The following is a 25,468-nucleotide window of genomic DNA, read 5'->3' on the forward strand; positions in this document are numbered from 1 at the left end:
ATATATATGTACATATATGACACGATGCTCAATTGGTACTAATGGGCCCAAAGTGTGCCAATAAAATATCCCCCACACCAATTCAGCACCACCACCACCAGCCTGAACTGTTGATACAAGGAGGGATGAATCAAGGCTTTCATGTTGTTGATGCCAAATTCTACCCTACCATCCGAATGTCACAGCAGAAATCAAGACTAATCAAAACAGTGTGAATTGTAGCCTCAGTTTCCTGTTCTTAGCTTCAGGAGCCGCACCCGGTGTGATCTTCTGCAGCTGTGGCTCATCCGCCTCACGGTTGGAGGTGTTTCTGCAGACCTCAGTTGTAACGAGTGGTTATTTGAGTTACTGTTGCCGTTCTATCAGCTGGAACCAGTCTGGTCACTCTCCTCTGATCTCTGGTATCAACAAGGCATTTGCTCTCACAGAACTGAACCGCAGCTCACTTGATTTTTTCTCTCTCTTTTTCTGATCATTCTCTGTAAACCCTACAGATGGTTTTGTGTGAAAATCCCAGTAGATCAGCAGTTTCTGAAATACTCAGACCAGCTCGTCTGACTTCAACAACCACGCCACGTTCAGAGTCACTTAAATCACCTTTTTCCCCCCATTCTGATGCTCAGTTTGAACTGGAGCAGATCGTCTTGGCCATGACTACATACCTTAATGCATTGAGTTGCTGCCATGTGATTGGCTCTTTCCCCATTTGCATTTTTTGAGCAGTTGGACAGGTGTACCTTATAAAGTGGCCGGTAAGTGTATATTTATATTCGCTTGGGTGGCAACCCTAGCACACAGGGTGGGAGGGAGTGAAGGATGGTCTACTACTTTGTCTGTGTATTTTTTTATTCTGGCAAGCCCCCAGTAAAAAAAAAAAAAAAAAAAGAAGAGGCAATGGCAGTCTTTTAGGCAGTGGCATTTTTTTCATTAGAATGATCAGGCGACGCCCAACCACAGCGTAAGAAGGAGGAGTTTCCGGTGCAATAAAAACTACTTCTGCCTCTGAATACCTTAGACCAATCAGTGTCGAGATGCGTGCCCCACAGTATGGCCTATTTTGGGGTGATTTACAACTTTCTTGAAATCGCCCAGATCTCTCTTAATCAATTCCATGTTTCCCATGTTTCAGGCTCTGCAGTCTCAATGTGTTCTAGGAGGGCTTGCTTTAGCATGCTTGCGTCACACGCGTCTAGGGCGGGGTTTCCAAAGCTGTCTGGGCTTCCCATACACTGTATAAAAGTGTTCAGTCACTGTAGAACCGAAATCTTTTTATTCAAGAATGATTACTTACAATTAAATCATGGGTATATCAGTCCACAAAATACTGTACAGCAAAGCAGATCATAGATAAACACTGATACTAGTGCTGGGCGATATGGGAAAAATCATATATCACAATATGGAAGATTTTAATATCACGATAACGATATATATCACGATATACCACATTTATATAAATAAATTGTAAACAAATTAACAAACACGAAAATGAGGGTATTCAATCTGTAATTTCAGTTTGTTTTAGTTTTTTTTTTGTTTTAGTTTTTATTAGTTTCAGTTTCAGTTTTCGTTATTTCATTCATTTTTGTTAACTATAATACTTGGTTACTTATGGTGATTAAGGTGATTATCATACCATAGCTTTATATAAAATAAAAATAGTATTAAAAAACAGATTACTACATCACAGGCTATTTCCTGGAGCCCGACAAGCCCGAGAAAAGGGATGGGAAATCTCGGGTTGGGTCCGGGCAGAGAAATAAAAGTCAAAGTATCCTGCTATTTAAAAGATAATATAATAATATAGTTCTGCATACTAGAGTTTAGATTGTCTGCCTGAACTTAACCGCGCGTTTAAAGCTCCGCAGGTGGACTAATGGGTGCGCAGCTCGCAGGGATTTGCCGGTTCTTCTACAGCCTGCCAGTCAGACTACAGTGTCAGCATATAAATCCGGTGCGTTTTCGTACAGGACAAACCATTCAAACATGTGGATGAGATCTCCGCACCTGATTAAAAAAAATCACACAGTGTCTGTCTGGCTTAAAATAGTTAGATACAGCTATTAAATGCATAAATCAACATTCATAGAAAATACCAGTAAGACCAGTAAGGCAGCAACAAGCTAGAAGCTAATAAGCTAATAACATTTAATAAAAACAGAAAGTAAATATAAAGTAGGAAAATAACCAACTAAACTAAGCTCAAAATGCTAAAAGAAATATAATCTAACAAATTCTAAAAGATCAAAACGAAATAGTGAACACTCAAAGCAGTAGCTTAAAGACAGAATGTAAAGCTTTACCAGCGCTATGAGACGCAACAGCTATAGAACAGAAGGAGCAGCGGCAGCGTGACGGTTCTAGTGAAATAATTAAAATGTAAAAATACACAACAGAGCGCCGTGTACCACATACAATCAGTCCAAGATCCTCACTAAAAATAGAAAACCATGATAGAAACCCAACCCTAATGCCAATACATTTTATCCTAGCCTACTTTATATATTTGCATGAATAATTGATGAAATTACTGTAGAAATGATAGGGACGATAGAAGGTAAGTAGCATCACGATGTTTATCGTCATATCGCACATCACTAACTGATACTGCTGTGTAGTGACTACTGGCATTTATATGCCACATTAGGTGGAGGGGACAAAAATAAAAAAAAACTAATAGTATAATGCAAAGTGACTGTCAAGTTAGTCAGCTGATTTATTTGCAAAGTGAAATTTGACTGTTGTCTAGTTAGCTAGCTGTTCATTTTTAGCAGGTCGCTAAATCGGTCACTTTATTATGTAATAAAGTAGGTCTTATTCTTCCCCTCACTGCCTTTTATCACTTGTTTTTTATCTCTTTATTTATTATATTTCACTACTTTTACTTTAGGATTTAAAGTGACTGAAAATAAACAACCTCATAGCTACAGCATTGCTGCTAAAAACTGCTTTATGCAAATCTGGCATGTTCCAAAACTACTTGGAATATATCATTTACACTTCTGTTAAAAGTTATGATAGTTTTTTTTTTTACTTCTCCTGCAATTATTTCATTTTGGAGATTTAATATAAATTAAATAGGTTATTATGAAATAAATATATATATATGACAAAACTTTCCACACAAATAACGTGATGTACACACACATACACAGGTTCAACTGGTCACTCAAACACTGAAACAAAAACTATGTTTCTGATTCTCCAGTTGGGATTGTAATGTAAAGTTGGTATACTCAGTATCAGTAACTTCTAGTATTATCAGGTGTTTGTGAAAAATACCTTGTTATCTGTGATACTGCAGGTTATTACAGGTAAATCTGATGCACAGTCGGATGACTCAGTGTCATGGTTACTTTTAGGCTTTGTTTTTTTGTTTTTTTTTTCTTGGTCACAAAACGCAGAATTAACTCTTTCCTACAGAGTTAACCCTCACATTCTCTAAATAATACTTAGTCATTGTCTCGTTATCATGTCTCACTCTGCATATTTATCTGAGAATATTTCAAGTTTAGGGAAAATCTAATTAATAAATAATTAGTCGTCTCAAGGTCAGTGTCCACTGCAATGATTTATTGTTAGACTCCTTTGATTGAAGTGTAATAATAAAGTTTAATTAAAAATGTTTGCTTTTCTCTGTCCTTTCCGCTGCTGTCAAAAAGTGGGACACCGAAGCCAGAGTACATAGTATTTCCAGTGCTGTGACATACTAATGTAAGCATGTCCCTCAGTGTTCCGGAAGAAACAACATTTATTTTACTCATCAAGCTGTCTGTTGTTTTTAGGGTTCATTCCCCACAGGTGCACAGAACTCAGCAGACTAGACCTTTAGGCAGAAAAAAAACTCCTTTTCCTTCCTAGTCCTTCTGGATCAGAGCCAAATTTACAGAAGTTATAAACGTTTGGTCCTATCACATCTGAGACTGATATGTACGGCATTTGAAATTGAGGCAAGATGCCAAATTTAGTGCAAATCTAACAATTATGGTCACCATTAGCCAACCAGTTTTCAGCACTGATCCTCATTCTGCTAAAAGTGATGGACCCACAGCTTGCAGCTATATTTGTATTTGTTATTTATTTGAGATTATTCTTTTGAAATAATTTTAATAGTTGTTTTGTTGATGTTTTCCATAAATGTAATTTTATAATTACATGACAGTAAGTATATATGGCTACAATCACATTACCAGGCTAAAGTGACTCAAATCAAATTTTTTGCTCAATGTGACTCAGTCAGTGCTTATTTTTCAAATCAGATCTGAGCCACTTCCATATATGGCCCTAAATCGGATACGTATCCGGTCCATGCAACATGCAACATTAATGTGATCAATCAAATCTGAATTTGTGCATCTTTTTGCTTTGCATTGCCAAAAAGCTCTATTTTTGTTTCATCTGTCCCAGAACGATTGTGGCTTTGGCAAGATCAGTCGTTCCTTTTTAATGTCTTTTCTTCAGCAATGGTTTCTTCCTTGGCCTTCGCCCAAAAAGCTCTGCTTGGTGTAGTGTGCAGCATATGGTACTGATGGTTGAAACCATGACTCCAGACTTTTCCAGGTTGGCCTTCAATTCTTTCACCAATTACAACAACCTGTCATTTTTCCTCTTTCCTCCACGTCCACGTTCTTAATAACATTGCGCACTGTTGAAACTGGGATACCAAGGTCTTTGGAGATGACCTTATAACCTTTGAAGGTCTTGTGTTTGCTAATAATAGCAATTCTGATGTCTTCAGACAGCTCCTTTGTCTTCACCATTGTAAAAGAACATGGCCTAGTGTATGGCTTTTTAAAACCCTGAAGTCATCATTCATTGACTTATTCATGTCACATGGGCACAGATAATTTGTCACAGGCAATTATCAATTTGCAATTTACCACAGGTGAGTGAAAATGTGTTGCCATATTAATTTAATGTAAAGGGTGTCCAGTGTCACAGCAAGCTTTAGATTTTTTCAGTTTTTCCCTCTTTTAAATGTGAGTGCTCTATACAAAAAAACTGTTTCAGTTGATTAATTTTTTCAGTGGATATTCCTCAATATGTACTTAAACTTTATGGCTGCCAATAATGATGAGCAGGACTGTACAAGCTGGCATCTTTCTCTCCTTAATGATTTTTTCAGTTTTAAACCCAATGTCAACGTCTAGTAAAGTTGGGAGAGGGTGAGTGGAGGGCTTTGTTTTTTGCTGGGTTCCCAAAGTGACCAGTAGGGGTGCAGGAAAAAATCGATTCCAGCTCGAATCGCGTTTCTAACATTGAACGATTCAGAATTGATTCTCATTTTCAAAAAATCATTTTATTTATTTTTTTTTTGCGGGTGCAGCTACTGTCGCACGGAGCTTTTTAACTGTACCACCACAGCTACTGTCGCGCGGAGAGCTCACCTACTGTCCTGCGGCGCTCTTTAACTGCAGAGCTCAGCTACTGTCCTGCAGAAGTCTTTAACAGTTAAGAGCTCCGCAGGACAGTAGCTGAGCTCCGCAGGACAGTAGCTGAGCTCCGCAGGACAGTAGCTGAACTCCGTGAGACAGTTAAAAAGCTCAGCGCGACAGTATAAAAAAAATGCATTAAAAAAAAGCTAACAGTTAAAAATCTCCGCGAGACAGTAGCTGAGCTCCGCGAGACAGTTAAAAAGCTCCATGAGACAGTTAAAAAGCTCCGCGAGACAGTTAAAAAGCTCCGCGAGACAGTTAAAAAGCTCCGCGAGACAGTTAAAAAGCTCCGCGAGACAGTAGCTGAGCTCCGCGGGACAGTAGGTGAGTGTTGCGAGACAGCAGCAACAGGACAGGGAATGTTTTTGCTCTTACTGCCTCTCCCTATTAGGCTACAGAGAGGCGTGTAGTGTCATGTTACAGTGTTTGATGTTGCGCCGCTAAAGTATGGAGGATGAAGAAAAAGAAATCCAACCGATTCGAAAGAATCAGAAAAAAACGAATCGTGGCCCCAAAAATCGATTCTGAATTGAATTGTGGAATTCCCAAATATTCGCAGCCCTAGTGACCAACTCGGATGGTAGTAAAAGTCAGCCACTGCGTCTGTATTCCCCAGTCACTGCTAACACACTGAACAATTCAACATGCTTAGAGGAGAACACTAACCTCCAGCTCTGTTACAACAGCTAATAGACAGAGAACACAATTAATACTGTCTAACTAATCTTCCCACCTAGAGAGAGTAAAACCAGCTGAGCATGAAACTGGCTCAACATCTCATGATGATATCAACTCTATAGCCTACAGCTGCTCTACTCATAAACCCTCAGCTTAGAAGGTTAGGTGCTGTGCTCATGTGCTCCAGTATCAACACGTGTATGAAACCCACCCACAAGGGAGTAGAAGCGGGTTTGACATTGTTTAGGTGACATGAATCAAAGCCCACCCTATCCTCTAAAATATTATCTGTGAACTGATTCTATAAAGACAGTACATTGCTGTATGTATAGTGACTTAGATCAACATTTGTGGAATTATAGTAAACTGAAAATTAGGGGTGGGCAATATGGCCCCCAAACAATATCACGATATTTCATGGTATTTACACGATAACGATACTCTTGGCGATATGACAAAACACTGAATTAATATGTGTACATATATTTATATTTAAAATAAAATAAATTGTATTATTGCATACGATATGATATGGCACACCTCAACTGAGATATTACTGGTAAAAAATACAATAATTCTATCAGATTTGTAACAGAAGTCAATGATCCAGAATGTCATGATACTAAAAATGCACTCAAAATATCTCCATATATCCAGGATTATATTTATGATTAATTAAAAAGTAATGATACTTGACAGATATAATATATAAGTAGATATATAATGGGAAATGAGAACAGTATGAATTTTTCTTTTGCTAAAAACTGAAAAAATAGTCTGATGTGATAATTAGGGGTGGGTGATGTGTCACGATATTTCAGGTTACAATATCATGCAGAATATTCAAAAATGTTGGTGGTATTGTTGCATATGATACGATATGGCACATCCCTACTGCAAATACATAAACAACATAAGTGCGTCAAAATATCTAAATGTTCAGGAAAATCAGTCCAGGGCCCTGAAAGGTTCTGTCAAGGTAAGATAAAATATGCATTGACTCAGGAGCCTTACTAATAGGAAGCACAAATGGAGGGTATGACAAAAAAAAAATCATGACCAATTAAGCAATAGAAAAAAAATCAACAGATTAGTTGACTACAGAAAATAGTCTGAATAATTAAAAATCAATTGCTCTTTCAAACGCGTAATTTTACAATTATGGTGCTGTATTGTCATATTTGCATTATACCAGTGGGATTAAAATGATCTTAAAAAGTGCTGCACAATATATTGTTTTAGCATGGCATTGTAACTTTTGTAAGCATTTGTAAATGTCACGTAATGCAAATATTATATCAGATATTTCATGATACAGCTTGCTTGATACAAAACAAAAATGCCCACGTTTGCAACAATTTTATGGCCTACCTATCAGAGGCAGACTGTATCGACTCAGTACAAGTAATTTTATTTTAAGCTTCAATACAGAGGGGCATTATTAAAATATATTGCTGTCAACATTAACACCTAAATGTATGCAATCAATTATTTTTGTTTCCCTCCCAAAAATACAAAGAAATACTAGGCTTAATTTTTTTTGTCATGATTTTAATAATGAATAATGACAGAATATTGCGGCGATTCATATAATTATTCGTTTTTAGCAATTGTGATCAAAACTTGTAATGAATGTGTAATGAATTATGATTCATTTGAGAATATTTTCAAGATTAAAGAACTGACACCAATTAAAATCCTATCATTTACGAATAAATCTACACTGATTGGTGTGCTGGTCTGGAAGTGAGGTGTGTTCAGGTCAATTTCTGGTGTGTTGCTATCTTGGTGGTGGAGAAAACAGGTGCTCCACTGACTAATTTAAACCCTGACAACAGTCAACAGTCAGACGTTCATTGCTATCTTGGCAACACAGGCATGCGTACATTCCACACACACACACACACACACACACACACACAGCCAAGTTAAGTAAAATCACATCAGTTACCCACCCTTTCTTGATCAAATAATGTTTCTCACATACACAGCAGTGCACAAAGCAATCTTTTAAATCAACAATAAACATAAATAACAGAATATTTAGTAAAATAACATTGCTGTTCCCATGACCTGCTCACGCACCTTCACAGCATGAGTGAACAGGTCAGTTTCCTCTGCTGAGAAACGCAGAAGGGCTGCGCCTTTAAAATACCAATCCGCCAAAGTCAGCGCACATCTGATTCTTATAAGGAATCGTGCATGTTTGTGCACTCCCATTATTAATTAAGAGAAATAGTACATGCCTTTTTTGTGCTTCGAGCTGAGCAAAGCGTATTTTTTGCATCCTCACGATACCAGCTGACAGCTCAACTATAGATCGCCAAAATAGGGACCCTAATATAATTTATTGAAATTATTTTCAGAAAAAAATATATTGTCTAAAACGGATTATCTCAGATCTAAAACAAACAAACAATCCTTCCAAAGGTGAGAAAAAAGGAAATAAAAAAATAAAAACACCACCACCACCATACCTTGCACAGCATCTGCGGTTGGACACCAGCAAAGGTCAAGAAGGAGGGGGAGCAGTCATATGCCTCCTGCCAGCCCCCAATGAGGGGTTAAACTGAATCTAAACGCTCACATAAATCAACGCCAAGCAGCCACTAAAAATAACACTCAGCCTGACAGGCCCTGCTCTCACTGCTGTCGCAGAGATGGGGAGAAAGACGGCAGAAATATGAATATGGAGGCAAAGAGAGGCAGACATGGCAGGAACCAGAGAGAGAGGGAGAGATGGAGGTAGGAAGGGAGGGAGCGAGAGAGAGGGAGAGATGGGGGAGGTGATAGAAATGTGTTGAGGGGGAAAAAACACACACAACAAAACAGCGTAAGTGTACAGCAGGAAGTAGCAGGAATTCAGTGAAACGTGACCCGCGAGAGCCTCTCGAAGAGCACATCTGAATAAAACATCATAAGCAGTGTGGTAGGAGCCGCACGCCGTGTTTGACATCAGTGAGGAACAGAAAGGTGAAGACACATTCAACAGCCATCTACAGCAGCCCTCTGCAAACAGGCCCACCTGGCTACGAATCAACAGGAGAGTTTGCTGACTTCTGCCATTTGATTTTCAGGACGAACATGTGTGGGAACGTTTCCCTTCTCTAGTGTGAGCGCTGGCATTTCAGAACCCTCCCCTGGTGCATTTCTTCATTTAGACACAGGCTTCACAGCCTGCCCATGTGTGCTCAGAAGAGCAGCTCCATTCAACGGTCTCAGAGCGGCCATGTCTGACAATTTTCTTTTTGCATCATATTTTTATGTGCCAAAAACCAAAGGTCATAATCCCTTTTTCACACCAGCTCTCTCTCTCTCTCTCTCTCTCTCTCTCTCTTTTCGTCCCTTTATTCACTTTAACCTGAAGAGGGCAACAGTTCTGGGATAGGTTCTGAGTGGCAACAGTAAGAGTGTAGGAGGATAAAAGCCTGAAAAGTGAAGGCTTGAAGTGTTTTTCATAAAACTCAAGATACAGTATGAAGTTTTCAGGTCCAGTTTTGGCGCAGCTTTCCACTGAACCCTAGTGTGAACAGTGCTTTAAGTACTTCAAAAAGATGTTAGATTTCACACTTGTTTCAATCGTAATGTTGGTGTTCTATCGTAAACAGGTTCCTAAGGATTGACAGAACAATAACTCTTTACTATAAGGATCACAAATAACAGTAATAAACACTGTTAAATGATTTAGTAACGTATTAGTATCAACTAAGTATAAATTCACACTACTTAAGACGTTATTAAACATTACAAAATTCTAATGCAAAAAGAATGTTGTAAATAATAATGAATTGAGATATTAGTTTAAAAAGGTGTAATGATTACTAATAACATGTAATTTAATATTCACACTATACATAAGAACGGTCATGAGTGCTGTTAATTAATGTACTCTTATGGTAAAGTGTTACAACTATTTAAGGTCATATTTCACTAGTCTGGCACTAGATTCCAAGACACCAAATTAAGCCAAAAACACATCAGAGTTAGGGCGTTTTCACACCTGCACTATTTGTTCAAGTTAAAACCAACTCTGGTCCGTTTGTAACTTTTGTTGCGGTTCTATTGAGCAGGTGTGAAAACAGTAATGGCACGGTCTCGATCCAGTCCCAAACTAACTCTGGAGCGGTTCACTTGTGGTGAGAACGTGATCTGGTCTTGATCTGATTTAGCTATTAAATATAGTCTATTTATTTGAGCTAAACGGCGTATAATACACAGTTTAAACTGATATATTAGCCAGATAGCGCCAATTAACATAGCTATTAATAAACGCTGTGTCCATGCACGTTCGGTCTGTGCTGCATTCACTGCTCACAGCCGCGTGACTCCGTTTACTATTTCTACATCTGCGTTGCATTTCCAAACGTTTCAGTTTTCCGTGTTAAAGCGCAGATATACACGCTGGAACACAGAATCTTCTCACTATATTTACTTTTTTTGTATATTTATATTTATTATAATAATAATAATAATAATAATAATAATTATAACAACAACTTGCAACAATTATACAGTACAGAGTTAAACCAAAAGGAAAATAGGGAATGTATATACAAATTCCACCAATTAAATACAACTAATTAAAAAAATAATAGAACACTTAAAATGTTTATTAATTAAAATAAAAAAAGACATAGCGTCAAATGGAAATAATTTGAAGAAAATATCATAAAAAGTGCCATGCTAACACTCTAACACTAACAGATTGCGATTACACAGGTTATTAACAAAGAGTCTAGGCTTAAACAATAGAGAGGGCAAGGCAATAAACAAAGGAAATGTGTTGTAGAAGAGCTAGATTACTAGATTCAATACTCTGCAAGGAACAGAGCAAACTGAGGGGCTTTTATACTAGACAGGCCAGGTGGAAACAGTCAGTAACTGGGGGAGCAGGAACGCCATACAGTCACGTGATCAACAAAGTCAGGGAAGTCTGGGGTGTGCATGCTGTGATGTGATGTGATGTCTGAGTAGTTCAGAGTCCAAAGCAGGCAGATTGACAAAGAGTAAAAATACTATACATTAAAATAAATTTAAAAAAAAAGTAAAAAAAAAAAAAGTAAAAAAAAAAAAAAAAATGAAATTAAGTTAAATACAGTGTCCAGTTAAAACAAACTCCATTATAAAGGAATGTTTTAATTATTAATTTTTTTAATGTTTGTTGAACCTGTCTCTCTAATACTTTTTGCCACAGTTTAGGGGGAGCAGGTGGTGAAGGCTAATTCTTCAGATTTATTTTGGGGGGAACTTTGGTACGTTTAGCAGGCTAGCGGTAGAGGAAGTGAGAAATCGTGAAGGGACAAAACGACAGGGATGGTGCTAAACCATGTAAAGCCTTTTATAATTATAGTTAAATCAATTCTAAGCGATACTGGGAGCCAGTGCAGTTTTGTAATTGCTTTTTCTTTAATTTATGTAAAAGTGTAAAAAAGTGGCAAAAAACACCTTTGGTCTTTAAAATTTGCATATTTAAAGTGCTATTACTATTCACTCTAGGAGTGTAACTCTGCTTTTACACTTGCAGGCGACAGAGCGACAATCAACCAGTCATTTTTTGTGGGGAAAAGCGATTTGTTGCTGTAATTTGGTGACAAGTGGCAATCAACACGGCACCACAGTGAAGAGTCGCAATTTGTTACAAATGGATAATAATATGGTGAAGTCACATTCAAATACAACTGGCCCAAAATTCTTTTTGGATCAAGCCGATACTAACCCACACACAATAATGCAAGAGGCCTAGAGCACAAGAGAAACATTTGATGTGATGTTATAGACTTGGTAGCACCTGGAAGGGTGCATGCAGGGTAAACATTTGGAATATCTTAGCAGCTAGTTTGAAAAATGGTTATGTATGCCTGCGTCATAAATATACAGTACCAGTCAAAAGTTTGCACACACCTTCTCATTCAGTGTTTTTATTTTTATTTTCTAACACTGTAAATGAGTACTGAAGTCATTCAGACTATGAAGGAACACAAAGAAATCAAATAGTAACTTAAAAAGGGTAAAAACAAACCAAAATACTCTGTGAAGCATTTATTTGTTCTTATCTGGGGAGCTATTCATTTGCAGTTTCTCATTATTAAATGAATGGTGATGCAGTTGAAAAGCGATAACTCATTTTCTCTGAGAATGAATTGTTCATACAGATGAAATTTTTTAAGGCCAGCAAAGTTCACCCAGCAGTTATGTTCCCGAACCCGCCTGTTTCCATGTTCCTACTGCACAGAAAACCAAGCAGGCAGAAAGCAGAGCTAAAGCAGTGCAATAACAGGCTGCAGTTGCCAACACGTTGACACAACAAAGCACAAGTGACTCATCAGAGTCACACTTAGTATATGAGAACAGACTGCCTAGCCTTAAAAGGCATACAGATAACAGATTTATTTTGTCAATAAATTAAGCTACACAATTCTTTAAGCATCCACTAAACAGTTGCACCAAATGACAAACCAACACTTTTATGACATATTTATGCCACGAAAATCTTATTTCTTCAATCCCTGACATATTTTACTATAAATGAGGAAAAAAAAAAAAAAAAAAAAAGTGAACTATTTTCACACATTTTCGCACCGGATTATACAGCTTATTTTAAGCGACATTAGTAAGGAAGGGTATAATGTGTGTCACACAGTAATCTGCACAGATATTTCTCTTTAAAAAAAAAATGTTGATTTGGGTGAGAAAAGTGCTTCTGTTTATTTACAGTAAGCTTAGATTTCCAATGTTTTTTTTAACAGCACGGTTAGCAGCAGCACTAGCCGCGGTTAGCAGCACTTAGCCCTAGTAAATGCTACCCGACAGCACTACACTGAGGAACCCTAAGTGTTCTGGTAAACCAGGGCGCTATCAGCTAGCGGTTTGTGTTTTTTAAGACAGTAAATGCGCAGACTACAGTCCGATATACTCAGTTTTCAATAGCAAAAGAGCTAGCGCATAGCATGGTTAGCGGCTAATGCTAATACTGCTCCAGCCTGGAGAAACTCACTTAAATCTTCTGTATAATGTGTCCAACTTTAACGGAGTGGCTTCACTGCTTCTTACACCTAGACTAGTAAAATTCATACATGAGGTGCACTGGATTAAAAGGTGTACTGACAATCTTTGGGAAAATTAAAGGATTTTAAGTGCACCTTATAAATGTGAAAAATATGGTAATCATTTTTAAACAAAAAAAAAATCTGTATTATGATGGAGTTATTCTGACTAAAAAACTGCATTTTGTAACTGTTTTGCTATTTACTGTGAAGCTTTTAGGAGTTTTTGTGTAATTGCTTATATTTGCAGTTTATATGCATGCACTAAATATGTTTTATTTTTGTACATTTTCATACATTTTATGTTTTATGTTACACAATTAATTTTGTTCTATTATTATTATTTTATTGACAAAGTACATAAGTTACTGTAGTTTACAAAACAGACAAAAGTTAACATATAAGTTTGGGTTTCTTTTAATTGTTGAAAACTTATATCACATTATATCAGACATCATATTATAATTTACTTTATCACGTCTTTTGTAGCAGCAGTATATTCTTGAAATTAATAAAACATGTTTTAAACTTTGTCATATTTGAAGCCACATCCGTCCATAATAATATCATTTTATAATATGTAATACTGGAAATGTTTTGAAAGCAGGTTTATATTAATTTTACTATTTATAGTACAGTTTTAAAGGTTTTCATGTTTGTTAATATGCATGTCATTGACATTCTGCATTGTGGTAGATTTTGTCTAACAAGAAAGTATTTTTATGTATCTTTTAAATAATTATTGTATCTTTTTTATATTTAATATGAAATCATTAGATATCTTGGTAAGTTGCTGTTGTTGCAAAAATGACTTTTTTTTTTGTTTCCCCTTAAAGGTTGACAATGTAACAATAAATAAAATGTTTTTCAGTATTTTGTTATATCACCAAGAACAATGTTATCACACCAAGCTCTGCCAGAGCAAGTAAAACTTCTGCTCCAGTGTGAGGCTGATCTGTGGCACAATTTGAGGTGATGCATCGCCAAATGAGTTTATAAGAGTCATCTCTCTTTTATTGGTTTTGGCTGTTGGTTTAAAAAAGAACGAGAGGAAAATCTAGAGGAGGAGTGATGGATCGGCTGGAGGCCTAAAGCTCGGACAGGTTCACTCAGAGATCTCTCCCGTCCAGAGAAACATAAAGACAATTAGGACAGAACTGAAAAGTAAAAGTGAGAGCTGCTTGAGAGTAGTCGACTTCAGGAAATGGCAAGCCTGCAAATTTCACAAGCAGAGGCAACTGCATTAACACTCACTTTAAAAATTATAAATAGTTTAAAAACATGGTAAAGTGAACTCTGCTCCAGTGTCTTTGTTTCCCCTCATTTCTGCACAGTTAACCACAAACTCCTTGTTTGTTAAATATATTTAAATTTCAAACTCTTTAAAACACTGTTTTTTTAAGTATGTAGCATAACTGCAGTAAACAGTGTTTATCTAGATGCGGCTCTCTCTTAATAGATCTACTAAATTTATAAGTGGGGCACTTATTTATATCATGCATACGCCTCAAAAGCAGTGTTACAAACAGCTGTTCTCACTACATTCTCCGGAAAAGGTGCAAGACAGTTGTCTAAAGTACACAGATTTATTTAAGTACAGTGGCATGCAGACGTTTGGGTACACCTGTCCAAAAGTTCTATTACTGTGAACAAATCATGACCTAATATACAAAATACATAAAGTTAATGAAGAAACATTTCTTTACCATTTTAAGCAAGATGTTGTACAGTTGCAAAATAACAAAAAAGGTCTGTATGAGTAGTCAGACTATATTTAGGTCATTCTGAATAGATTAATTGATAAGATTGATTCACTTTTTCCTCTACCATTAAAGCCTGACCGATCAAACAACATACTTAACAGCTGAAGACTTGTTCGTTTGAAGATTTGGTTCTTTTCCAAATTCTGCACGCCTTTACTCCAAGCATACAGTACCTTTGCTCCCTTATACAGTTGTTCAGATAAGTAATTTCAGTTAAATATATCATAAAGCAGAAAAACACAGTGATATCTGAAAAGTGAAATGAAGTTTATAAGATTTACAGAAAGTCTGCAATAATTCTTTAAACTAAATTAGGCAGGTGCATAAATTTGGGCACCCCAACAGAAAAATTACATCAATATTTAGTAGATCCTCCTTTTGCAGAAATAACAGCCTCTAAATCAGGGGTGTCAAACTCATTTTGGCCGAGGGCCACATTGGCATATTGGCTGTCCTCCGAGGGCCAGATGTAACTTATAAATATAATAAAATGTAACCAAATGTAATATATGTAAATGAATGTAATTACTCCTTAATGTTAAATAACTCTCAATATATTATTTATTCAATCAAATATTACAGTTGCATGGAAAAAATGTTTGCTTGTTGCTCTATTAACATAAATCCTTTTAATTTGTCATGTCATGAAATCCAAAAACTCCATCAATCAAGAACCAAACTATTCAAGTGAATAGAAATGACATCAAGTTATATTAACTTTGAAATTATTAACTGAAATAAGGCTTAATAAATATAAAATCAAAAATTGTGAGCTGTTAAGAACATAGCATTTCCTCAGATTTAGCAGTTCCTCATCCAACCACTAGTGGGAGCTGCAGCAGCAGCACCACAAGTCCGCAGTCTTTACTGAGTCAGAGCTACAGCCCAGCCACGGGCTACAGGGCTCAGCTCAGCCAGTCTGGAGCGTTTTTACAATTTTTAAGTTCTTCTGTGTATGAAATAAAGATTTTTGTAACCGAATAATACAGCTCTCTACAGTTCATCTTTCAGCCCAATCAGCTAACAGCAGCCGTTTAGAGCATGAGTCACTGCTGGGATTACATTATAAACAGGTCAGTTATCGCGCTGCTAACCTCAGGATGTTTATAACTACGGAGTTTAGTGGACACACCACGGCTGCAAGGTTAGACTGTTGAAGGCTACTGAAGACTATTAAAGGCTATTGGAGGTTATTGAAAGGGTTATTGAGGGCAGAAATCAGTAAAGGCTGGTTAGATAAGTGATTCACGTCCTCGTACTTTGCTGCGGTGAAACTGCGACTAGCGCTGTCCCAGTGATGTTTATTAACGTCATTAAAACAGATTTTGTCAGCTATTGTCTTATAAATATTTACACAGAACTTATATCTCTCCTAAAAAGCGTTTATTTTGGTCAGTAACACTCTTCGTAACACAAAAGGCATACCGGTCTTTCGCCTTGAAGCACAGCCGTCCGTCTGCATCAACTTCTTTTTTTCTGGACATTATGGGATAAACATTTATATGTCTCAATTCCACCCGCGAAGTTACACCTTCCCTCCGGCAGGGTTTCCACATCAATGACTACACTGCCGTGTAGTGGCAGTAAGCCGTAACTTTGCGGGTAATACAATCGACAAGCATTGTGGGAAATGTATTTTTTGGTCAAAGAACGCTTCTGACCTATTTATTATAGACACTAAGATCTTACAAGCTCTCGCGGGCCACATAAAAAGACGTGGCGGGCCACATTTGGCCCGCGGGCCTTGTGTTTGACACATGTGCTCTAAATGCTTCCTATAGCTTCCAATAAGAGTCTGACTTCTGGTTAAGGATATTTTGGATCATTCTTCTTTATAAATCATCTCCAGTTTAGTCAGGTTTGATGATTTCTGAGCATCAACAGACCACTTTAAATCACACCACAGATTTTAATAATATTCAGGTCTGAGGACTGAGATGATAATTTCAGAACATTGTACTTGTTCTTCTGCATGAGTGCTTTAGTAGATTTTGAGCAGAGTTTAGAGTTTAGGATCATTGTCTTGTTGAAGTATCCAGCCCCAGTGCAATTTCAACTTTATCACTGATTCTTCAACATTGTTCTGAAGAATCTACTGATATTGACTGAATCCATGAGACCCTCAACAAGATTCCAGTACCTGCACTGAACACACAGCCCCACAGCATGATGAACCACCACCACATTTAAATGTTTTTATATTACATTACATTACATTACATTTGGCAGACGCTTTTGTCCAAAGCGACTTACATTAGTCAAGTACAAAAGTAATAGGAGTTAAAGGTAAAACATTGTTTAGATTGGGCTTAACGGAGGTCGAAGGGAAGTAAGGGGATAGAAAAGTGAAGGAGGGGAAGAAGGAAATAAGGTTAGAAGTAGTTAGTGTGTTAGAGGTGTTAGGAGAGTAAGTGCTCTTTGAAGAGCTCTGTCTTCAGGAGTTTCTTAAAGATAGCGAGAGATTCTCCTGATCTGGTAGTGGAAGGTAGTAAATGTGGGGAGCAGTGAAGTGTTTATCTTGAAATGCTGTGTTCTTTTTCCGCCCTACATATAACTCAGTTTTAGTTTCATCAGTCCACAGCACCTTATTCCAAAATGAAGCTGACTTGACTGTCTAAATGCTCTCCCATACAGCCTCTCCTTGTGTGAAGTGCTCTGAATAGCTGAATGATGCAAAGTGACTCCATCTGCAGTAAGATGATGATGTAGGTGTTTGGAGCTGGTCTGTGGATTGACTATGACTGTTCTCACCATCCTTCTCCTCTGATTATCTGAGATTTTTCTTGTTCTGTCACTTCAGGTCTTAACTAGAACTGTGTCTGTGGTTCTCCCATTTCCTCACTATGTTCTTCACAGTGGAAACTGACAGCTGAAATCTCTGAGATAGCTTTTTATATCCTTCCTCTAAACCATGATGTTGAACAATCTTTGTTTTCAGGTCATTTAAGAGTTTTGTTTTAAGGCTCCCATGTTGCCACTCTTCAGAGAAGATGCAAAGAGGAGAAAAACTTTCAGTAGGCTCATTAACACTTTCTCATAATTGGATTCACCTGTTTATAGGTCAAGGGTCAATGAGCTTACTAAACTAATTTTGTGCTCCAATAATTAATGCTAAAGGTTTTCAAATCAATAAAGTGCCCAAATGTATGCACCTGCCTAATTTAGGTTAAATAATTATTGCACACGTTCTGTAAATCCTATAAACTTCTATTTCACTTCTCAAATATCACTGTGTTCATCTGCTATATGATATATTTAACTGAAATTGCTGATCTGAACAACCAATGATTTATAAAAGAAAATCATGAAAATTATCAGTGGTGCTCAAACCTTTTTATACCACTGAAGTTTAAGTATCGGTACCCAGCCCTACTCATTAGACACCTAGGGACTTGCGTAAGTTTCCTGTAAGTTTCCGCTACAAGGTGCTGCAGCATCAGGAGCATTCTCACAGGAAACATCACAGCCTGGTTTAAACACATCACCAAGCAGGACAGACGGGATCTCCAGAGGGTGCTGCATTCAGCTGAGCACATCATTCAGACCAAACTTCCTTATCTGAACAACTACAACAAGACTACTCGACCAAGGCCAGACAGATTGTGAAATACCTCAGCCATCCCAACAACGGACTCCTCTCTTTATTTCAGTGAGAAAAACACTTTCTCCTAAGTTTCCTTCGGGTTCAATAAAGAATCTGTCTGGCTGTCTGTCTATCTAAAGAGACGATGAGAAAGAGCTTCTTACTGGAAGCCATTCAGAATCTAAACCAGAACAGCAACCAATGCTTCTCAACACACATATTGCATATAATATTGTTCTGCTAAACATTGGTGATAACTGCTTAGAATTGTTATATTAACTGATGCTCTAAATAGTTAAGTGGAGCTAAGAGGTTTTTAGCTGGTTGCTACGACACATGCTAAATTGGTGCTACAATGTGACAGGATTATTTTAAGGATTATATTATATATTTCATTGTTACATTTGAAGGGTGGCAAAATGTTTACACCACAATTATTCCTGTCATTTCTCAAAAATCTGTTGTTATACTAATTAAACTGCTGTAAACAAGCTCTCATCACACAATCAGACTAAACAATCTGGAGCTGGCTTAGCTGGGCTGATATGTAAAAAACTATAGGCATCATCAATATATACAGTGGCATTAAATACAGCTTTGTTGTATTTTTTCTCAGTAGCAGTAGCATTAAGGTGTACATAATATTTGCATCAATATGCAAAGTAGTACATTTACAATATACTGCAAGTGTATTAAAAAAGGTGTTTAAACAGCACAAATACTTAAATCTACTCAAGTTTGAAGAAGTCTATGCTTGTATCTTGTATTTAAATATAGATTAATTACAACTAAAATATTTTTAAGTTGCCATAAGTTGTTTCAAAATAGTACATTTACTATGTATTAAAATGCATTTTTTAATTAAAAAAAAAAAGTGTGAACTTTTCTACGTTAAGTATACTTAAAATACAAAATAAAATATACTTAATACACTTATCTTTTCTGCAGCAGGTCAATGAACTGGCACATACCAGAAAGTCCACCTCTGAATGACTTAAGTAAAGGTTTTGGAGTGGCCTAGTAAAAGTCACAGTTCATGCTGGAAAATCCTCCAATGTGTCTGAATTAAAACAGTTCTGCAAAGAAGAGTGGACCAAAATTCCTCCACAGAGATTTGAAAGACTAACTGACAGCTTTCACAAACAATTGACTGCAAGTTATTAGGTTTATGGGGGCAAACAGGGCCAGGTTGGTTCAGATAGATTTTTCCCTTAATAAACAAAATTATTGTTTAAAAAATTGCCTTTTATATTTATTTAGGTTATCTTTCTCTGATATTAAAATGTGGATGTTAATCTGTAGATTTTATCAAATGTACATATTATTAAAATGCAAAAACAAAAGAATGTGCAGAATTTTTTTTTTTTTTTACAGCACTGTATATTACGTGGCGGGCCAAAAAAAAAAAAATCTGTTTTGTAAAATGAAGTGTAATGGGATGGAGTGCTACAGACTAGTAGCTCTCCAGCCCAGAGGGTTGTTGACCCCAATTGCAGAACAGTTGATCTCAAAACCAGTAAACTTAAGAAGAAAAAACACACACCACTCCTCACGCGGGATTGAACCGCGGGACAAGGCCGGGAAAAATATATATAAATCACGATAGAGAGGAGATAGAGAGCCCAAGAACGGGCCAAAAAACATGCAGAAACTAAAGTCATCACAAGCGACAGAGCGAAAGGGGAGGAGGGTAAACAAAAGCTCACCAGAAAATCATTTTATTTTTTTATTTTTTTCATTATCGTTTGTTCATTATAGTTCAAACAACCTCACGGGCCAGATGTTTTATGCTTGTTGGCCACATCTGGCCTACAGGCCACCTATTTCCGACCCCCATTATTGGATACCAATATAGCTATGCAATTCTTTAATAACTAAGTAATCAAATATAATATTTAAAATGCTAATAAGCAATGTGTAGAGATTTCAGCGCAGTTGAATTCTTTGTATTGAGCGCATCTGTGGCACTTGCACTTGTACAAGCTGTCAAGTTGCTTTGGAGTCACACCACTCCTCCAGCAAAATTTCCAGTGTAAACACTGATCTGCGACTGTCTGCTGTCAGCGCAGCAGAGAGCTGTTGTCTCACTGTCTCCCAGTGGCTTTGGCTGTGGTTCATATTTGTGAGAATCACAGAGGCATGAAATTGTGCGACGTGCCAAACGAAATCAAAGACTTCTCGTGTAAAACGTTCAACAAAAGTAGAATTTGTTCACGCCCAGTGGAGAGCGCCGTGCGATCATACTGTTCCTTAATATAATGCTGGGTGCAGACATGACAGATCCCCTTTCTGTATCACAGAGAGGCTCAGCAAGAAGAGATACTGTAAGCCTCTCTTTCTCTCTCTCATTCACACATTTTCTTTCACAGGGTCTCAGCTAATTTAACACAATTTGCAGACAAAAATAAAGAGTTGCACCTTATTATAAATGAAATTATAAACGTGGAAAGAGGACCACATGCTCTCTCCTTCAGCAGATGGTTGAGGTCTTACCTGACAGGAGGTCCAGAGGTGCCCGGCCAGGTGGTTGATGTGGGACAGCAGGAGTCTGACGAGCACGGATCTGAACGTGCTGCTGCCTCCCAGAGAGATCAGGCACTCCGTCAGTGTCTTCTGCACCGCAAACTACACAAACAACAGGAACAAGATGTTATCCAGACATCGATGAAGACCCTGACCTTCAAATGAAGAAGAACATGATTGATCACTGACCCCAAATGCAGCTAATCAGCTAAATCATGTATGATATTCAAAAGCAATGCTAATGCTGCTAACAAACAACAAACAGTGGAAACAATGGAGTTGAGGTAGGACAGGTCCTCAGTAGGACTGCCCTATGAAGAGTCCTTCTCAGTCCGCCTCTTGATAATATGTATGCAACTATGGAACAGTCTAACGAGGCTTTGTTTTTTTTTTTTAGGGTTTAAAAAACAGCAAGAAGGGAAAACAGAGCTTCAGAGTCAGTTTGAATCATATGATGAAGAAAACACACAAAATGGATTCATTTAATGATGGGTAACTGTAATTACCAAACTTTGTTTTCTTATATCTCACTAATGCTGTACTAATCAAGACCCTGGGTAAATACTGTTTTTGCACAATGGATTTGTGATATACTAATCAAACTTTAGGACAACACAGCTCAATGAACAATTTTATAATTGTCATTTTGACACATTTCTACACCATTTTATTCATGCATTTCCCAAGAAGTTTAAAAATCAGACTTCTTGTTTTTCAACTTTAGGTTAGATTATCTTTTCACACTTGTTCTAGGTCACACGAGTTTTCACTGAGAGAGCTGATGTTTTTTTTTTTTTTACATTTTGATATAAAACATATTATAGTATTAAAATAGTATAGTATAGTATTGTTCATTGAGCTGTGTTGTCCTAAAGTTTGACTAGTATATCACAAATCCACAGTATTTTAACATTTTTATACAAAACATATTATAGTATAGGCAAGTGTCTTTAAAGGTTTTTAAGAATTTAAGAAGAGATTAAAAAAAATGGTGCCATCTCAGTCCACCTCTTGGTCACACATATGCAACTATGGAACAGTCTAATGAGTTTTTTTCTTTTTTTTTCCAAAATGTTTTCCCATTTTTTCCCCCCAATTTACATGGCTAATCACTCAACCTACTCATTAATGGATTCCCCCTATCACTAGTGATGCCCCAACACACCAGGAGGGTGAAGACTAATGCAGACTCCTTGTGCTGAGCGACATTACCCTTTAGAGTGATGAGAAAAGAAAGCACCATCTACCCACCCAGAGAGAGAGCAAGGCCAATTGTGCTCTCTCAGGGCTCCAGTAGCCGATGGCAAGCTGCATGAACAGGATTCGAACCGGCAATCTTCTGATCACTAATGAGGCTTTGTTTTTTTTTTCATCATTTATAAATCATTTTAAAACAAACTGCAGTTTTAATTTACTGGCATTTTTTTGCCCAAATTCGTGGACCTATTTTTTCTTTTTCCATTACATTGGAACACACCCAACTGTATTGTGGGTAAGCCCTGACAGAGCCCTGACAGATACATCAGTTGTGTCTTTCAAATCATACTGAATGCATTTCACAGATTCTTCACTTTGGAACAGCTTTCTATGAGCAGCCAGGAGATGATGCAGCCCATCTAGGATGTAGCCTCGACTCTGGAACGCAGCTGTCACCAATGACATCTGTCTGAATGCATGAATACATCCCTCAAGTAGATTATATGTCTTAGAACACACTTTAAAACACATTATTTCTTATTTTGGAAAAATATCTCTGGAGAGCAAAATGATGAACTATAGTTTTACCTCAGTACATCATTTCTTTTGGCGCAATCCAGCTCAGTTCCTTAGCATAACTGATGTATTTTTAATGCAGAAAGTACTACAAGAGCTGGGTTTAAAAACTAGATTCTTCAATTTAAATCTATCTTTATTTAAAAAATCTGACAGATTGATATAAACTCAAGATTAAACCTGAGTCAGCACATGACTCACAGCCAGGTTCTGCCTCTTGTCCTCTCTGACTTGTGGTCCATCAATGTGGTCCATTAATGGATTCCGTCTGTGTTTTGTATGAAACCGAACAATGGAAACTCACTTAGGACACTTACGTCACTTAGGACACGCCCTTCACTTGAACACGACAAACAGGCTTATAGCCTTATAACCTGTAGAAAAGCAAAGTGTGATTAAAAGTAGTAGAGGCTACGATATGTAGATTGGTAGAATAGTATTAGTGTTAACCTGCCACACTGATAAATGCCCACAGTGACAGCACCAGGACAGCGCAGGCAGCTGTGAACCCAGACACATCAGAATCAAACCAATTCAGGAATAAAAACTAGTACCATTATTGGTTATCAATGGTACCCACAAGTCTGAAATGTACTCTGTAATGGTGGGAGCTGTCAGAAAGGACCAGTGCTACCCATCACTCCATCCAACCAGCGGTTTTGGTGCATGTGAAAACCAAAGCATCTTTTGTATTATAAACACTAGTGTCAGTTCACAACATGGGGTAGGTAGGTAGGATGGATTTGGGTAGGTAGGTAGGTAGGTAGGTAGGTTGGTAGGTAGGTAGGTAGGTTAGTAGGTAGGTAGGTAGGTTAGTAGGTAGGTAGGTGCATAGATAGGTAGGTAAGTAGATAGGTAGGTAGGCTGGTTGGTAGGTAGGTAGGTAGGTTAGTAGGTAGGTAGGTAGGTAGGTAGGTAGGTCAGTAGATAGGTAGGTAGGCTGGTTGGTAGGTAGGTAGGTAGGAAGGTAGGTAGGTTGGTAGGTGGGTGGGTAGGTAGGTGGGTGCATAGATGGGTGGGTAGGTAGATAGGTAAGTAGGCTGGTTGGTAGGTAGGTAGGTAGGTGCATAGGTAGGTAGGTAGGTAGGTAGATAAGGAGGTTGGTAGGTAAGTTGGTAGGTAGGTAGGTAGGTTGGTTAGTTAGGTAGGTTGGTAGATACTTTATTGATCCCAATGAAAATGAAGGAAACAGTTACTGATGTACATTCTCATCACCAGATGGCAATTGACTAAAGCTATTATTATGTTTATGGTGTGAAATTATTATGATTTCCTGCTTGCCTTGTAAAACTGTTTCATCTTTTCAAATGTGCAATTACCAAAGCCAGTAAATTATGCTCGTTTATGCACATTTCATCTTATACCTTATTATACCAAAATAAAACTTAAAATCTAAAAAGGGAAAGCTAAAAATATTAGGATTCACAGGCACTTTTAGTAGGTGTGTTTCGATGTCTGTATCATCAGATACTTAAAAATGTGGAATCAGTAAAGGTGGTATCAGTGCATATCTAATAATAACAACTGCATTTTTAAAATGTTGCCTCGTGTTTTTCTCTGCTTTTCTTCAAGCACATTCAAACACAAATTCAGCTCACCATTCTCATTTGCTTCAGGGAAATGGAATGGGGAAATACATTTTAATTAACTTATCTTATCCTTTACCTTAATTACTTAATCTTTACACTATGTTACTTTAATTTAGTCAATCGAAATATTCTTCTAAATTATGAGAGCTTGTTCTCTTAAGATTTAGGTTTAGATCCAAATATCCTACCTAGTGTAATATTACAGGGAGTATTTAGCCTATCAGTCTATCTGATGTTCTGTTTTATTTAGGCTGCTGTAGCTATAAATATACACTATGGTAGGATATTTTGACATGGTGACAAACAGCAAACACATCTGACCTTTCAATACATTAGTTTGATTGAATACTCCACAGATCCAACACCACAACCCTCGCCTTCATCCACACAGTGTAAATTTTACAGGCACCGAGCAGCTACAGCTTATTGTGTAATTATTCTCTTACTTTGCTAGTAGCTTCTAACTCCTAATAGCTGCTGTTGCCGCTGCTGCTGTGTCTCCTTCAGCACTAAACAAGCTCAAATCCAATTTGTTTTATGAATTTCAACTCACTGCTGACTTCAATTTACACTTATCGTTTCATTTTAAATGAACTGACGTGTGTTTATACATTCATTTATTACCATCACATGTTGATGTGGTCTGTGGTACTGTGTCTCCGCATCTTATCCTATGCTACATACTTTTAGACAAAAGTCATGGGACAGGAACAAGCATCATGTCCCTTGACCTTTTTAAGAAAATGTTTATTTTTTTTCCCACTTAGAAATATAAACAGGTACAGCAGGGCCATTAGAGAACATCTATGAGATATATCTAACTGGTGGATCACTAATTTCCATTATTGTGTTTTCAAACCTGAAAGTCCAGACTTTTGTAGGGAAGTCTGATGTCGGCACAGCATTGATTCTTTTAATTTGTGTGTTTTTTAATGGGTGGGAATATGATGAGATCTCTAAGGGCGGGATTAAAACAGCAGGATTTCTCTTAAGGTTCTCTGCAGTGGAGTCACAGACACACACAGAGACAACTTGTTGAGATTTGGTTTTAGGTTGCCAGGTCGATATGGAACCCTCAAGG

The 25,468-nt window shown here is 37.4% G+C and overlaps 1 protein-coding gene across 1 annotated transcript in view; it reads right to left on the reverse strand.

Annotated features, from left to right (window-relative positions):
* The window catches only part of mei4 (meiosis-specific, MEI4 homolog (S. cerevisiae)), a 112,132-nt gene that overhangs the window by 64,306 nt on the left and 22,358 nt on the right, over window positions 1-25,468 (reverse strand). The window contains exon 4 of the mRNA XM_022664975.2: window positions 20,996-21,127. Within this exon, the coding sequence (XP_022520696.2) occupies window positions 20,996-21,127 (132 nt within the window). The remainder of the gene's footprint in view (window positions 1-20,995; window positions 21,128-25,468) is intronic.

The sequence above is a fragment of the Astyanax mexicanus genome, chromosome 1, assembly GCF_023375975.1.
Source record: "Astyanax mexicanus isolate ESR-SI-001 chromosome 1, AstMex3_surface, whole genome shotgun sequence".
In the NCBI taxonomy this organism is placed as follows: domain Eukaryota; kingdom Metazoa; phylum Chordata; class Actinopteri; order Characiformes; family Acestrorhamphidae; genus Astyanax; species Astyanax mexicanus.